The following is a 16,679-nucleotide window of genomic DNA, read 5'->3' on the forward strand; positions in this document are numbered from 1 at the left end:
CATATATCTGACTTCATCAGGATCCTGTATATTTCATTTTGTCTGGTAATGATCTTGATAATTTTTGGATCCCAAATGGTTAATTCTATCTATCTATCTAATTAGCCTTCTTCGGTCCATCTTTGGACATAGGCCTCCCCAATCCTTTTCCATTCTTCTCTGTCTGTCGCTACAGTTATCCACCTAGAGCCCACGTGCTTCTTGACATCATCTGCCCATCTCATTTGTGGTCTTCCTCTGCTTCGTTTATATTGCCACGGTCTCCAATTTATGAGAATTTTGTTCCATCGGTCTTCCTTTTGTCTTATAGTGTGTCCGGCAAATCTCCATTTCAACTTTGCAACTTCTTGTCTAACATCCCTAACTTTGGTTTTCTCTCTTATCCACTCGTTTCTCTTTTTATGCAATAGTTTTATGTGCAACATTTGCCTTTCCATTGCTCTTATGCTCTTTCAAATGGTTAATTAGTCGATGATATATATTTTGTTCTTAATTACTGTCCTTCTTTCAACCTCTCCGTTGCCATTATTGATTTAGTGAAGCTATACTAAAATCACAATAAAGATGCACTAGAAATAAACAAATCAAGACACTTGAATATTACAAGGAGTACTCCCAAATCATGATTTGGGAGCGCTGCTCCTAACATTCAACGTATCTTGGTTTGTTTATTTCTAGTGCATTTTTATTGTAATTTTGGTATGTGTGTAAAATTTTTCAAGCTTTCGGATTTCGCTTTTGCTTTATTAATTTTTACGTTACTGTTTTGGTGACGCTTTTCCTGTCGAGTTAAAAATGTTTGTATCATTCTGTCTCACCTATATGTGGTAATGATATCGATATTATCTGCAAATGCTAGTGTTTATATACTTTTTGTTGTTATCCGCCCCTCTAGTATTACTCATGACTGTCTGATAATTATTTTCTCTAATATTATAATGTTAAACATAATAATTGCACACCAATGCATCTCCTTGTCTAGGTCCTTGGTCATTTTCTAACTTGCATTATATTTTTTAGTTCGTTCTCGATTTGGATTTCACTATGTACTTCGAGAGTTTCTTTTACTATGGAAATACGATGTATTGGAATGGTACATACTCTTATGCCTGGTTGCGCGAAAAAATCTTAAGCTCCAGCTTAGCCCAGCTCAGTCTATAGATAGGGCCACTTTAAGTCTCACGTACGTTGCACCATAATTTTCAATTCAGGTAGCAATCCATTGTGGCACGCTGAAAATTGATCTAAGACTCAATGGTACAAAGCGTATGTTTCGTAAGCTGAGCTTAAGCCACGTCTTAAGCTTAAGATATGTTGGTGCAACCAGGCATTAATGTCTTTATCAAATTCTATTCCCAATACAGATAAAAACTATTATCAAAGTCACCGCTTCGAATGACTTGGGCAAACCACGAAGTCATAATCTGTCCAGTAAAACTTCTCGACACAGCCATTCAGTGAAGAGGTTAAATTGATGATACAAAACACAGATAGATGCAGAGGAATTGCCTACGCCAAAGTAGAGTATGGCATATTAAGAAGAAGAAAGGTCAAAATTATGTTTATATTTTATATAGATATGATTGGTTTTACACTATCTGGATATATTTAATTACTCGAAGTTTGTTCGAAATGCTTTTTGTGGATGATACTAGATTATTTAAATAAATAAATAAATACGATGGAAGACCAGTGATCAAATTGGCCATAAAATACTCAACGGAGTAGTGATAGTCATTTATGTAATAAAATGTAGCGTTAAATTCAATGCACCAACGTATGGTGGTTGCCACCCTACAACCACCGGTGATAGGGTTGATTAACTTGAAACACTATGTACTTGAATATCTTTATTAACGCACTACATAATGACAGTAACTAGTTGGTGTTGGATGGTTGTTACCCCGTCTGGACTCTAACTAAGTCTGTTTCTGAATAATGAATAATCTCTCATGCCTTTTTACGTATCTAAATTATATTTGTTTGGAATTATTTCATATTTGTCTAATGTGACCGTGAATTACTAATAGCAGTATTTTTGTTTGCTTGCAGTTTTCACTATGCGTGGCCTAGATTACATAAATCAATGTCATCTACTTACGAAACCAAAACATTGAATGAGTGTAATATTTACTTAATACTTTTAAAAATTAAACCGATTAAATATTCTTATTTTCTGGATGCTAATATAAATCCTTTACGAACGAAAGAAAATGTTAGTGCATTTATAATATAAACCTCACCTGAACTGATTCATAGAGTTAAAGGTAATAATTACCCAAAATAAATTAGAAAACTAATCAAGAAGAAAAGAAAACTCAGAAGGATCTTTCAGTGCTCTGGAGCTCCATCTAATAAAACTAAACTAAATAATGCTACTCAACAGCTTAAACGATAAATTATAAAAAATAAAAACAAGTCAATTAGTAACTATCTAAGAGAATTGACAAATGATAGCTCAACTGATTATTCCCTCTGGAGAGCCGATAAGAAATTAAAACGACCGATAATGCAAAATCCTCCACTAAGAAATACAGATGGAAGCTGAACAAAAAGCAATTTAGAGAAGGCTAATAAATTTGCTGAATATCTCGAGGAAAAATTTCAGCCAAATGAAGATGATAACACACTTCAATGGGAAAATGTCACACAAGAAGATGGTGAAATTAAACTAGTCACTCCAAAATAAGTGGCAGACGAAATTAAATTAAACATCAATCCCAGCAACGCACCTGGGTTTGACTTACTTACTGGGGAAATCTTAAAACAACTTCCTAGAAAAGCCATAGTAAAACTGACATACCCTTATAAATGCTTCGTTCAGAATAATATATATTCCCCAAATAAGGAAAGAGGCTGAGGTCATAATGATCCTTAACAGATGGAAGCTGGACAAAAAGCAATTTAGAGAAGGCTAATAAATTTGCTGAATATCTCGAGGAAACATTCAATGGGAAAATATCACACAGGAAGATGGTGAAATTAAACTAGTAACTCCAAAAGAAGCAGCGAGGACAGCGAGAGAAGGTTTCCCAATAGGAAGGCGATCAGTGGGAATACCACGAAAACGATGGAACGACAACTTACTAGAGGTACATTGAAAAAACAGAGTCATGCCTATACAAAAAGAAGAAGACTCCAAAAGAAGTGGCAGACGAAATTAAATTAAACATCAATCGCAGCAACGCACCTGTGTTTGGGGAAATCTTAAAACAACGTCCTAGAAAAGCCATACAAGGTAGTTTGATAGGACCGGTCCTATACCTATTAGAGACTAGTGATATCCCTGGAGTAGATCATAACACAATAGCTACGTTTGCTGATGATACTGCAATCTTGGTCGTAGGTGAAGATCATGAGGAAGCAGCAAGGAAACTACAAATCTCTGTTAATAGACATAACAACTGGACTAAATGCTGTCGAATTAAATTAAATGAAATTAAATGAACGAAAGAAGCATATTAATTTTACAAACAAGAAAAAACGATACTTCGTGTTAACGTAAATCGTAAATAATACTCAGATACCATATGCCGATACCGCAAAATATTTGGGTATTACATTAGACGCTAGGCTACGGAGGAGGGTCCATGTTAAAAAGAAACGAGAACAGCTTTACATGAAGTATAAAAAATGTATTGGCTATTGGGAAGACAATCCACTCTTTCAATCTACAGCAAAATACTTTTGAATAAACAGATTCTAAAACCTATATGGACATGTGGCATCCAGCTATGGGGCTGCGCTAGTAATAGTAATTTAAACATCATCCAGCGACTTCAAAACAAAGTGCTAAGGAGCATTATCAACGCTGCTTGGTACTATTATAGGAACAGTGACCTCCATAGGGACCTAGACATGGATACTGTTAACAAGGCCATTGAAAAATTTGCCAAGAGTCACGAACAACGACTTCTTTAACACGTCAATGTTGAGGCCATCCAGCTCCTCGACAACACGGATCTAGCTAGAAGACTCAAGAGAAAGAAACCCTTTGAGTTAGTTAAGTGAAAAGTAGTGCACGGTGCAAGTGATGGTACTGGTTAATATTTGTGCAATCAAGAATTGATTATTGATTATTGTTAATTACTAACAGAACCTAATTAAATTTTTAGTAGTAATTTAGGTTAGAAATAAATTGCTCATTGATTATATTATTTGATCAGATTGTAATGTTCTTAAGCACCTTATTGGTGTTTAATAAATAAATAAAATTTAAAACTACCTCTCCGACCTGGAAATTAACTAGGTCTATTAGTTTGAATAGCTATTTAACGCGTGGCTCGCTGAATAGTGTTAATAGGTTTCGTTTCAGTGACCTACACTACACTACAACACTGTTTTTAGTAGTGTTTATTGCCATTAATTTTTGGTGTATTGACCGCTACCACTCTTTATTAATTGGTTTATGTGTTGCTTAATACCACCATCATTTTTAAATTGAATAATATTGAAATAGTCATAAAATAACCACAAAAATTAGTAAATATATCTTATATGTTGTACCGTTACTGAATATTGGCGGCTACAATAATTATGTGTTTTGAATTTTTTCCTTTCATACATTAGGTAAATTATCTATTATCTTTTTCATTGGTCTCTATCCTCAACTAATCTGAGAGCTTCGCAGAATGAGTTTCCAGCATGATCGTCCACTTGATCTTTTCCCCGGAACATTTCCAGAAACAATTAATATCTTCAAACTATCGTCACCTCTGCGAACCACATGACCGAAGAATTGCAGAATTAAAAATAAAATAAAAATTCCATTTTTATTCAGTTGCAATGCGAAGGCAAAACGATCTTATTTTTTACTTAAAATACGGAGCGCAGTGCCAGCACTCTGAATCGACGATTTTCGACTCTTGTTGGAGTCTCATCGGAGAGAATGTAGGCCTGCTGCTCCATACTCTAAATGACCAACACCGAGAGTTTATCCCCCACACCGCAACTGACGTGAATGGACTAGGTGACTAGCGTAATCTGGCAATTGAAAGATGAAGTAGTTTTCAATCCTAATAGCAATATTAATAATATTTAAAAATATTAAAATATTACTAAAAGATTTTTAAATTGAAAACTTATTGGTCCATTTTCTTGGTAACACCTCCAAGGCTTCTAAAATTTGCAAGCCAGATGGATGCTGAAGCGAAGAAGACAAGAGGGAATTCAAAAAACTTACAACTTACGACCCCGTCTGTTCAGCTGGTAAATTCCAACAGAAAATGGACCTAGTTACTCAAAGAAGTAATGACTAATACAAAAATAAAATAAAAATTGCATTTTTATTCAGTTGCAATGCGAAGGCAAACAATCTTATTTTTCAATTAGAATACGGAGCGCAGTCCAGCCCTCTGAATCGACGATTTTCGACTCTTGTTGGAGTCTCATCGGAGAGAACGTAGGCCTGCTGCTCCATACTCTAAGTGACCAACACCGAGATTTTATCCTATGCAGAATTTGTTGCAGACATATTGTGAACAGCCTTCTCTTAATCTCGAGTTTGGTTTAGAATGGAAACGTTTGTCCTACGAGCTGTCCAAGATATGCGCAGCATTCTTCTGAAGCACCACATCTCAAAGACATAATTTTTTGGCGCTCGCGTGCGCGAAAAGTCCAAGTCTCTGCCCCTTATAGAAATATTGAGAATACAAGGGCATTCATCTGTCTCATTTTGATATTTTGTGAGATCTGTCTTTCCAAACTTTAGTTAGGCGACTTATCGCATTTTTTTTTCAAAGCCAATACGTCTCCGAACTTCTGCTTCACAGTTACTATCGTTAGTTATACTAGACCCTATATAGACAATCCCAATTAGTTATACTAGACCCGAGATTATATTAGACCCGAGATAGATCTTATGCGATAGTATTGCAAAATTTTTGTGCTCAATAACCAGTCGGTTATGCTTTCAATTTTTAAGTCGAAAGCAGGGCCGGTTTTAGGGTTTTGAGCGCCCCGGGCAAAATAAAATTTGGTGCTCCTTCATACAAGAATATACAATATACAAATTTACTGCGAATATAAAAAAATAGCAAAAAAGGCAAAATATCAAAATTTGACCTTACAGAACTATGTAAAATATATTTATTTAGAAAAAAGTACAATAGTTATTATTTATAACTTATCCAACATAGAGCATAGCATAACGAGCACATTTGAAGTTCAAGCGACGAAGGAGCGAGGTAAAAGATAAATGCACATGATCAACAAGCAGAAAAAAATGTGTATAAACCTTCTACAATACCAAAAAACATGTTGATTGTACGCAAGATATAGCTGCATCCCCAATAACTAAATTGAGGGAGTGGCATCCACTTAGCATAAAAGAGCACGAAGATATTCTTTGCAAACGCGAGCTTGTACACCTTTATTTCTTCTCTTCATGTTAGAGCCGTTGTCATATCCTTGGCCTTACAATCATCTATGTAATTCAGATAAAATCATTAATTAATTTTTTTATTATCTGATGAGTAGGTCTATGACTCGATACCTAGAACCAAACTATGGTTCTAGTGAGTGGTAAAACAAAATAGACTGCATACTATAATTAAACCCGGTACTGTGGGATAAGAACATAAGTATAAAAACAAAAAGAAGAAAATATAACACCATGACAAGAAGTATTATGACTAATGGGTGTGAAAATTGAATAAAAAATACGAAAACCAAATGCAAAATAAGAGCAACAGAGATGGAATACCTAAGGAGAAGCTATAGAAGAGATAGAATAAATAACATAGAGATTAAGACAATAATGGTAATGAATTCAAGAGACAATAGACTCCATAGAACAAAAGAGATTAACCTGGTACGGATATGGCAGAAGAGCAGACCAAAATCGTTGGTTAAACAGAATAACAGATTGGAGCCCGATAGAAAGAAGGAAGAGAGGCAGACCCCGAAGATCTGTCAAAGATAAAATGGACGAAGCAATAGAAAATAAATCTGCACAGGAAATGACTGGCAAAACAGAAAGAACTGAAGAGAACGGTTGAGTGAAAGAATACAGTGAAAACTGTGGAAATCCTTATATACAGGGTGTTTCTAAATAAATGCGACAAACTTTAAGGGGTAATTCTATATGAAAAAATAATGACAGTTTGCTCTATAAACATATGTCCGCAAATGCTTCGTTTCCGAGATATGGGGTGTTGAAATTTTTCTTACAAACTGACGATTTATTTATTGCTCTAAAACCGACTGAGATATGTAAATGAAATTTGATGTGTTTTAAGAGGTAATTATTGCGCATTCTTTGACATAAAATTGAGAATTTTATATCTACTGTTGGCACGAATACAGTTAATGGTCTGAATTTTTTTAAAGAAAAACATAGTAGATACGCCACTGAGATATTTCAAATAAAAAATAATTTTGGAATTGCTCGTTCAATTTGTGTTACAAAAATCTATTCTATCTTTTTTCCATACGTCGGTCGTGCCGTTTTTATGCAAAAAGTGAAACATCTTAACGCTTACAAAGTATTCGAAACAAATTTCTACATTATATGTATTCATAATATGAAAAAGACCTTGTCATTTCTAATAATTTCATACATACCCAGTTTGTTTTTTTTATTTCAAATTACACACCCACGAACACACGACAATGTTGATAATGCAAAGTTTTCAGAACAGGAAGACAAAACTATTTAACCAGTGAGGCTATGATGACAAGCGCCAGTATAATAATATCACTGACTATTCATAAATTTGTTAATATACTTCGTAAAGCTGATCTTCGTGTATTTTAAGTATGTATGTATAACATTGTTACCATAAAAGTGATAGGTAAAATGACAAATGACCTTTGTTACGTGACAAATGACCTTTAAAAGCCATAATAATTTTTAGGTTGCATTATTTTTATTACAGAACTTTTGTGAGCTTGTGAGCTAGAAATAGTTTTCTTATTGTTACAATTATTCAATAATAATTGTCTTAGGAGTAATCTTAGTCCAAAGATAATCTATAAAGTCTAAAAAAATAATGAATGTATAAAATATGATATTTATAGGTATATCAGCGCCTCTCAAAATTTGGCGCCCCCTAAAAATTGGCGCCCCGGGCGGTCGGCCGGCTTGGTTTAAGCTATCACGACTAGTGGCAATCGATTTAGCGTATAAAAATAACACGAAAAAGACTACAAACTTACTGTAGATAGCGCATTATTTCGAGCTTTTCGGCGAATAAACAATTATTTTGTTATTAGCAAAATAAAAACATATTTTGAGTAATCGCGACTACTTAGTCTCATTCGATTCAGCGACCAAAAATACACCGGAGAAGACCTTAACACTATCAATTTATTTACAGGGCTTCTAATAATTCCTGAAAAATACCTAATTTTACCATAACCTGTTAATAACAATTAAACGCACCATATTTGGGCATCCAGACCACTTCCGTTGGATTCAGCAACCGAAAAAATCTGTAATTAATACCACCATCAAATCACGGCGAGCTAGAATTTCCCACGGGACCCCCTATGTTGCGACTAGACTAGGAGTAGAAAACCAAATACTTAATCTAACTTAAATACACAATTATCACTTATACACTTGTTCATGCATCTATAGTCAGAAAACGAAATAGTTGTCAGTGATTAATTGCGAAGTTCGCTGATTGGCGTGTAAAATTATACTATAATTTTATGTGTACTTATAATTCTATAATTTTATAATTAGGACTATTATTTTAGTAAGCAATAACAATAAGTAACATTTCATGCCACAATTCACTGCCAAGTATTTCCTTCATTGAGTATATACTATCTAGTTAGTACTATCAAGGAATTTAATGGCTTTTAGTTTGTTACGACTCAGAAGTTTTCTCTCAGGTTGCTTTCTTGGATAACCTGGTAGCTGATTCTATTGAATTTTCTTTTGTCTTCAAGATTTTTGATTCTCTGCCATACTCTCCTTTGGTCTTCTTCTTTCTTTCATTATTTCTCTGACTTGCAAAGGATAGTTAACTTTATGTACTAGTTTTTCTTTTTTATTTACGATTATCTGCCTTTGCCGCTGCTCGAATTTGTTGTATTCGATTTTGACTTTGTAGATAAAGATCTTCTCTGGTTTGAAATCTTAGTTTTAGACAACTGCATATGGAGTGGCCGATGCTATAGAGAGATTAGCAACACTGTAAGTGGATTACGTGGTTCGAATGACAGATAACAGATGTACAAAGTGGATACTGGAATGAAGACCAAAAGAGAATGCCTACTTAAGCAGAGGTCGCCCACCAATATATTGGACTGATGATATAAAACGTTGCCATAGGAATTGGATACAAGAGGCACAATATCGAACCAGATGGAAAATTTCGAGGAAGATCTGTGTCCAGCAATGGACAACAGTATATTGCACAACTGTTTATTTTTACTCCATTAGTCCCAACACTAACAAAGGTAGTTTGTATTTCATGATCTCTGATTATCTCTTTCTGGAAATGCTGCATGTTTTTCTTAATAATAATAATTACAGCTGTGCATCCACGAGCCCGTTCACTTAAGTGTCCAATAGTCCAATAGTGAAAAACTTCTAGTTCGCCGACTCCCTGGTTAACTCCATTAGTGTTAACTCCATAAGATTTGTATTGCTGGTTCAACTGATCTTTGAACTTCTCCATTTTGTCCACTCTGTTTAATTAACTGAAATAATTTTTCATATCGGTGTTCGGCTAGTTTGTACCAGTTTGTTGTTTTTGGTAGCTATTACGTTGTTTTTTACACAGCATGGAGTAATGATTACCAGCACTTTGATCTCCCAGTTTCTGACTTGAGAAATATGGGATTTAGGGATTTCTAGGACGTACCATTTCTTTGATGTCATATAATATTATAATCCTTAATTGTATTATTATTTTTTTTATTAATTCCATTGAGTGCAGCAATCTGCCCGTTGATCATTAAGCATTTGTTGTGGTAAAAAATACAGACAAGTAGAGAGTTACTCCAGTGAGTAACTTCTTTAATTTTGTTATAATACATAGTTAATATTTATGAACTGCAACTTATTTGAATTAATTTAGGAATATCGGAATTATACATCGTTTATTAATAGAATAAATATTTAATATTTAATAAATCATCTGCTTTCTTTATTAATTTGCTAAACACGTATTACACACACCCATAAAATAATTCTCACGATAAGTATTTCACAAAAATTTACATATTACACAAACAAATAATTGTGTTACCTAAGCATGTTCACACATGTATTCATGTATGTCCAATTTTATAAAACAATATAAATTATTATCTCAATTATATACTAGAATAATATTTGTTCAACGTATTAAAAAGAATAAAAAATGTAAAGAAATAGTATATTATTCAACGTGCATGTAATTGTAATGATGGATATAACTCACTCTGATGAATTACGACACTCGCCTAATAGCCATGACATGCTAGTAGAACACTATACTTTTTCTACGAACTTCCTTTTTTATTAGTGAAAAAGTATTGTACTTAAAAATGCATCGTTAATTTATTAATAAATATAACCAAACTAAATTGAAATAATTTTTTATTGATTTTTTATTTACTAGCAGAACTATTAGTAAAAAATAGTTATTTATGAAACAGTTCGTGAAGTATGCACGAGCGACAACGGAGCGAGTGCTATACATCGCGTAAGTTCGCAAAAAGTACTTCACGCACAGTTTCATACAATATTTTATCTACACTCTGGGCCAAAATTAACCGGCCAGCTTAAAAATGGGTCATTTTTGATGTCTTATATCCCCTAAACCTGTTGTCCGATTTAAGTGATTTTTTTAATATGTTATAGCCTTATTCCTTGACAATATCGTTATAATAATATTGTTGCTAAACAGTAAATTTTCATTGTATACCGGGTGTACGAATCAAACTGTGTATTTTTCTTACAGTTTGCATCACCCTGTGGAATATTTATAAAATATTGAAAGTAAAACCTAACTATAGCCTCATGTTTTCTCAACATTCCGTTTTTAATTCATTCGCTTGTGTTGGATAATAAAAAAGTTAGGTGCTTTAACAACTAGACATTTTTTTAACAATACAGGGTGTTTTTAAAAAATTTTGGGAAAGTTTAAGGGGTAATTCTGCATGAAAAAATAATGACAGTTCGCTTTTTTAAACTTATGTCCGCAAATGCTTCGTTTCCGAGATAGGGGGTGTTGAAATTTTCTGACAAACTGACTATTTATTTATTATTTTAAAACCGGTTGAGACATGCACATGAAATTTTGTGGGTTTTAAGACGTAGTTATTGCACATTTTTTGGCATACAATTAAGCATTTATTGTTCACCATTGGCGCGCATACCGGTAATATGATTGTTCAAATTACCCGTAAATTTCATACATAGACAAATATTACTTGAAAGGGGAACCTATCAAAATCGTATCACATGAAATCAAGATTTTAAGCACATTTTTGTGAATTTTTTTTTTAAAGTATGGTAGAATTATTTTATTTTTAAATTAAGTAAACATATTTAGTACAATTCATAGATCATTCAAAAAAATCAGGGAAAAATAGGCCAACGCTGGCAAATTTTTAAAGACACTAAAAACACCTCCAAAAACAATGAATTTTTCGGTAGACAAAAATGATTGGATCATAGTAAACAAAAAATTAAAAAAGATGTTTGTGTGTACTTTTGCCTTTTTGGTATGACTCAGAACTCAAAACGATTTTTTTTGCAAAAAGGGTGCAAATCAGCATATTTATTATTGTTAAACAAAAAATAAGCATAAAACAAAAAATATCTCTACAGGGTTACCTCAAGGAATGTCTAAAGAAAATATATACAAAATTCCGGGTCGGTCGGTCAAGTTGTTTTTGAGTTACAATGTCTGAAGCCTATGAAAAAAACAGATTTGAGGAAAACGCGTTTAAAGTATTGTCAATTTTCAATTTCTTTTTGACTGTGAATTCGTTAAGTGTTGCACACCGGAATATGTTTTTAAATCGCTGAGTAAATTACAAAAGAGAATGAGAACAGCTGTTGACCGTTTCTCACTACGTCAAACGCGCTGGCGCGGACATCAAGTCGCGCGAGTCGAAGGTAAGGATAATCAACACTCTCTCCCTATCTCCCTACTGATTTGCAGCAAGTTCGCGCTAGCACGTTAGAGCGTAGTGAGAAACGGTCAACAGCTGTTCTCATTCTCTTTTGTAAATTACTCCGCGATTCAAAAACATATTCCGGTGTGCATTACTTTACGAATTTACAGACGGTGGTAGAGGTGGTAGAAATTGTAACTCAAAAACGATTCGACCGACCCACCTGTAATTTTGTATATATTTTTTTAGGCATTCTTTGAGGTAACACTGTGGAGATATTTTTTGTTTTATGCTTATTTTTTGTAACAATAATAAATATGTTCATTTTCACACTTTGTTTGCAAAACAATCGTTGTTTTCACTTCTGAGTGATATCAAAAAGCCATAAGTCGATAAAACTAAAAAACCTGACAACGTTACCTCGAGAAACTCATAAGCTAATAAAATCTTTTTGAATTTTTTGTTTACCGTGATCCAATGTTGACTTCTAATGTTCATCGCAAAATTCATTGTTTTTTGAGGTGTCTTTAAAAATTTGCTACCGTTGACTTAAGTTTCAATATTTTTCCTTGATTTTTTTTGATAATCTATGAATTGTACTCAATATGCCTATTTAACTTTAAAAATAAAATAATTCTACCATACTTTAAAAAAAAATCACAAAAATGCGATTTTGATTGGCAACCCATGCAAGTAATATTTATTGTCTATGTATGTATGAAATTGATTAAAAAAAGTTTCATCTGGAAAGCCGATGGGTGAAGGTCGACCTAGATTAGGATCCTGTACTATAAGTATACCTACATTGTTAGCATTTTCTTTATAAATATTTTTGTTATATTTGAACAGTTTGTGAAATTTAGAGTAGTATTAGTGTTTTGTATAAAACTAGATGATGTGCTTACATTGAGTTTAAGAGTCCTTTGCTACTGAGGTAGCACCCTTCGTGTCTCTTCAAAGCTCTTGTGTCACCCACTATATAGGGTGAGGCAGATAAAGGGCCTATTAGAAATATCTCGAGAACTAAAGGTCAGAGAATCAGGAAAATTGGAATACAGGGGTTTTAAGGTATGAACTATTTATTGAAAATATTTTGGTCTCTTTGCTTCTTCCGGTTATAACGGAAGTTGATTGTAACTTCGTTTTTTAAATATAACACCCTGTATATTTTTACATTTTTGGATTCTGCTCGATGTCTTATTCCTTTAAATATGAGGTTTTGTAATACTATGCAGGGCATTTTAAAAGATAACTACGGTTTTTTATAAATTTTGTAGCAAACTTCACAGCCTGTAGAATTGTATGATTTGATATCAAAAACTCCATTTATGTTCAAGTGATTTTTAATATAGTCTATTATTATTAAAAATTATTAATATAGCGAAATGATTAGTTTTAATATACAGGTTGGTCGAAACTAGGAATGAGTATTTTCTGAGTTTTCTTAAATAAAACACCCTGTAATTTAGTATTGTAACGAAATGATATTTTATAGTACTTTTTTATTTCTTAAGCATTCCCTACACCTAACTGCTTTAATTTGTAAGTTATTCGTAGTTCTTTAAGCCAAACATTAATTGCAACTAAAATTACGTTAAATTTTATTAGGTTTGCCGATAAAATATTCAGTCATAAATAATTTTTTGAAAATAAATACATGTTAATCTAGAATGATCCTTAATTCATTAATATTGGATGAGATACCAAAATGTCTACGTTGTTAAGATTGTTGGTACATAAAATATTAATAAAAACAAACCATATTCTACCTACCTAGTTGGCTTTGACACTAAACTTGATTAAACATTAGACATTATAATTATTTTTATAGTTCCAGTTGCTTTGTTACCATTACTAATATAAATTTTTGTAATGTGAAACTGATTAGTAAAGTTTTTGTTCTAGGAGAGTATAACAAAAATGTACTACTAGCAATAAGAATTTTTCATCTGCAACTCCTTGATAGACGACAACCAAGAAGAGAAACTTTTCAAAGTTTACTATAAGAGTTTCGACGTACTAGACATTTAGATTACTAGAACGTTCATACTAATATGCAGATTCTCAGTGACACTAACATTTAATTCATTTACTAGTTTTTGTTCAATCAGATGTCTAGTAATCTAAATGTCCAGTTCGTTAAAACCACTCTTGTAAATTTTGAAAAGTTTCTCTTTTTGGTTGTTATCTATCATAGAAGTGCTGATGATAAATTCTTATGGCTAGTAGCACATCCAGAACAAAAAAACATCTGAATCAGTTCCTCATTAGAAAAATTCATATTAGTAATGGTAGCAAAGCAACTGGAACTTAAAAAATAGTAGAATGTTTAAGCAAAGCAAATATTTAAGCATATCTAGTGTCAAAGTCATTGCTAACTAGATAGAATATTGTATGTTTTCATTAATATTAAACACACCCACAATTTTAACTACGTAGGTATTTTGATATATCAACCAGTATTAATAAGTTAGGGGCAGTCGAGATTAATATTTGTTTATTTTCAAGAAATTATTTATGACTGAATATTTATTTTCACGGCAAACCTAATAAAATTTCACATACTTTTTGTTACAATTAATGTTTGGCTTAAAGAACTACGAATTACTTACAAATTAATACAGTTAGGTATAGGGAATGCTTAAGAAAAAATAAAAAAGTATCTACTATAAAATATTATTTCATTACAATACAAAAATACAGGGTGTCCCATTTAAGAAAACTCTGAAAATACTCATTCCGAGTTTTGACCAACCCTGTATACTAAGATTAAACATTTCGGTATATTATTAATTTTTAATATATTTTTAATATATTAAAAATCGTTTGAACATAAATGGAGTTTTTGATATCAATCAAATCAGTACAATTCTACAGGGTGTGAAGTTTGCAACAAAATTAATAAAAAACTGTAATTATCTTTTAAACTACCCTGTATAATATTACAAAACCTCATATTTTTAGAAAGAAGACATCGAGCAGAATCGAAAAATGTAAAAACATACAGGGTGTCCCATTTAAAAAAAAACGAAGTTAAAATCAACTTCCAGTATAACCGGGAGTAGCAAAGAGACCAAAATATTTTCATTAAATAGTTCATCCCACAAAACCCCTGTATTCCAATTTTCATGATTCTCTTACCTTTAGTTTTCGAGATATTTATAATAGGCACTTTATGTGCCTCACCTTGTACAATATATGAAATGAAAATAAAATATTCTGTTGAAATTAAAAAGCAATACAAATTTTTACTACCGCTAAAAGATAATCGAATACAATTGATTTCACAATGTATATAATTCTTAACTGAAACCAATAAAAATATGTTTTTTGTTGCAGGTGAAAGTTAGCACTCATCTTAAGAGAAATCTTACGACGGAAGCTTAGAATTTTCACACAACGCTGACTAATTCTTCAATAAAGAAGAACGCAACGGTTAGCAATCTAGAACTACTTTTATTTAACGTGACTAATAAACCGTGAAGAGTGACGATAACTATTACCTATTGTTAGTGTATATGGTTGTGCTTTAGTTCTGCATACATAAGTGTTGTTTTTATGACAAATATACTATTCTGGATTGTTTTATGAAATATGAAATATTCTTGAGGATTTGATTGGAACATGACCGTCTCAATGGAGAGGAAAGGACATAGGAAAAGCTCTTGGGATTCCAAGGTAACGATAATTAAATATTTAAAATATGGTATATTATTATGTACATCATTTTCCAAAACTAATCCTAATCTTGCTATTCTGATTCTGCTCTGTTACTCCATATCATTTTAGAAGCTTTTTGAATTTTTGAAAAACTCAAATTTTACAATTTGATTCATTCTATTGAGTACTATGTTGTCTTTAAAAAGTATTAAGTATCTATCCTGTTCTTTACATAAAAGTTTTTTTGTGACATCCATTTTATTGCAATCTATTTTATAAAAAATAATAAACAATACATGAGTTAAGAGTGTGACACAATCAGTATTCACCCAGTGGTGAATACCTAAGAGAGTACAATAATGATTGAATTAGTACAGTTATTAATAAATTAATTGAATTAATTTGAATAGTACAATAGTAATAAGTGGGAATGGTTAGTTAGTGTTGAGGTCAAGAGTGTCTGTTTTTTTAGTCTTCTGTTCTGTAGGGGTATCAGGAGATTGGTGACCAATATGTTTGGGTGAACCTGTAGTCTATTGTGGTACTTGGATCACAGAGAAACAATTTCTTCTTTGACGGTTTGGACTTGGAGATCCCTATGTATATTATCGTTGGAAATGTACCAAGGAACTTGGCACAGTTGCCTGAGAACTTTAGATTGAAAGCGCTGTATCTTGAGTTAATTTGTTTCACTGGCAGTTCCCCAGATTTTGGCAGTACACATTTGTAGATCAGAAGTTTATTGTCTAGACTTAGGCGTGATTTTTGATTCATGAACCAGTACATCTTTCTATAAACGAGTCCCAGTTGCAGTCGTTTGTTCCAAATATGCTTTTGCCATGTTAGGCGGCCGTCTAGGTAAATCCCCAAGTATTTGACATTACTTCTTATTGGCAGTGGTGTGTTGTTAAAGGTTACAGCTGGATTGATCCCCTTCCTTAGTGTAAATTTAATGT

The 16,679-nt window shown here is 32.7% G+C and overlaps 1 protein-coding gene across 2 annotated transcripts in view; it reads left to right on the forward strand.

The window, feature by feature from the left end:
* The window catches only part of LOC126888063 (atrial natriuretic peptide-converting enzyme), a 331,414-nt gene that overhangs the window by 88,427 nt on the left and 226,308 nt on the right, over positions 1 to 16,679 (forward strand). For both annotated transcript variants that reach the window (XM_050656080.1, XM_050656081.1), the window contains exon 2: positions 15,403 to 15,741. In XM_050656080.1, the coding sequence (XP_050512037.1) occupies positions 15,688 to 15,741 (54 nt within the window). In that variant the 5' untranslated portion in view covers positions 15,403 to 15,687. The remainder of the gene's footprint in view (positions 1 to 15,402; positions 15,742 to 16,679) is intronic.

The sequence above is a fragment of the Diabrotica virgifera genome, chromosome 7 (genome assembly GCF_917563875.1).
Source record: "Diabrotica virgifera virgifera chromosome 7, PGI_DIABVI_V3a".
Lineage (NCBI taxonomy): Eukaryota > Metazoa > Arthropoda > Insecta > Coleoptera > Chrysomelidae > Diabrotica > Diabrotica virgifera.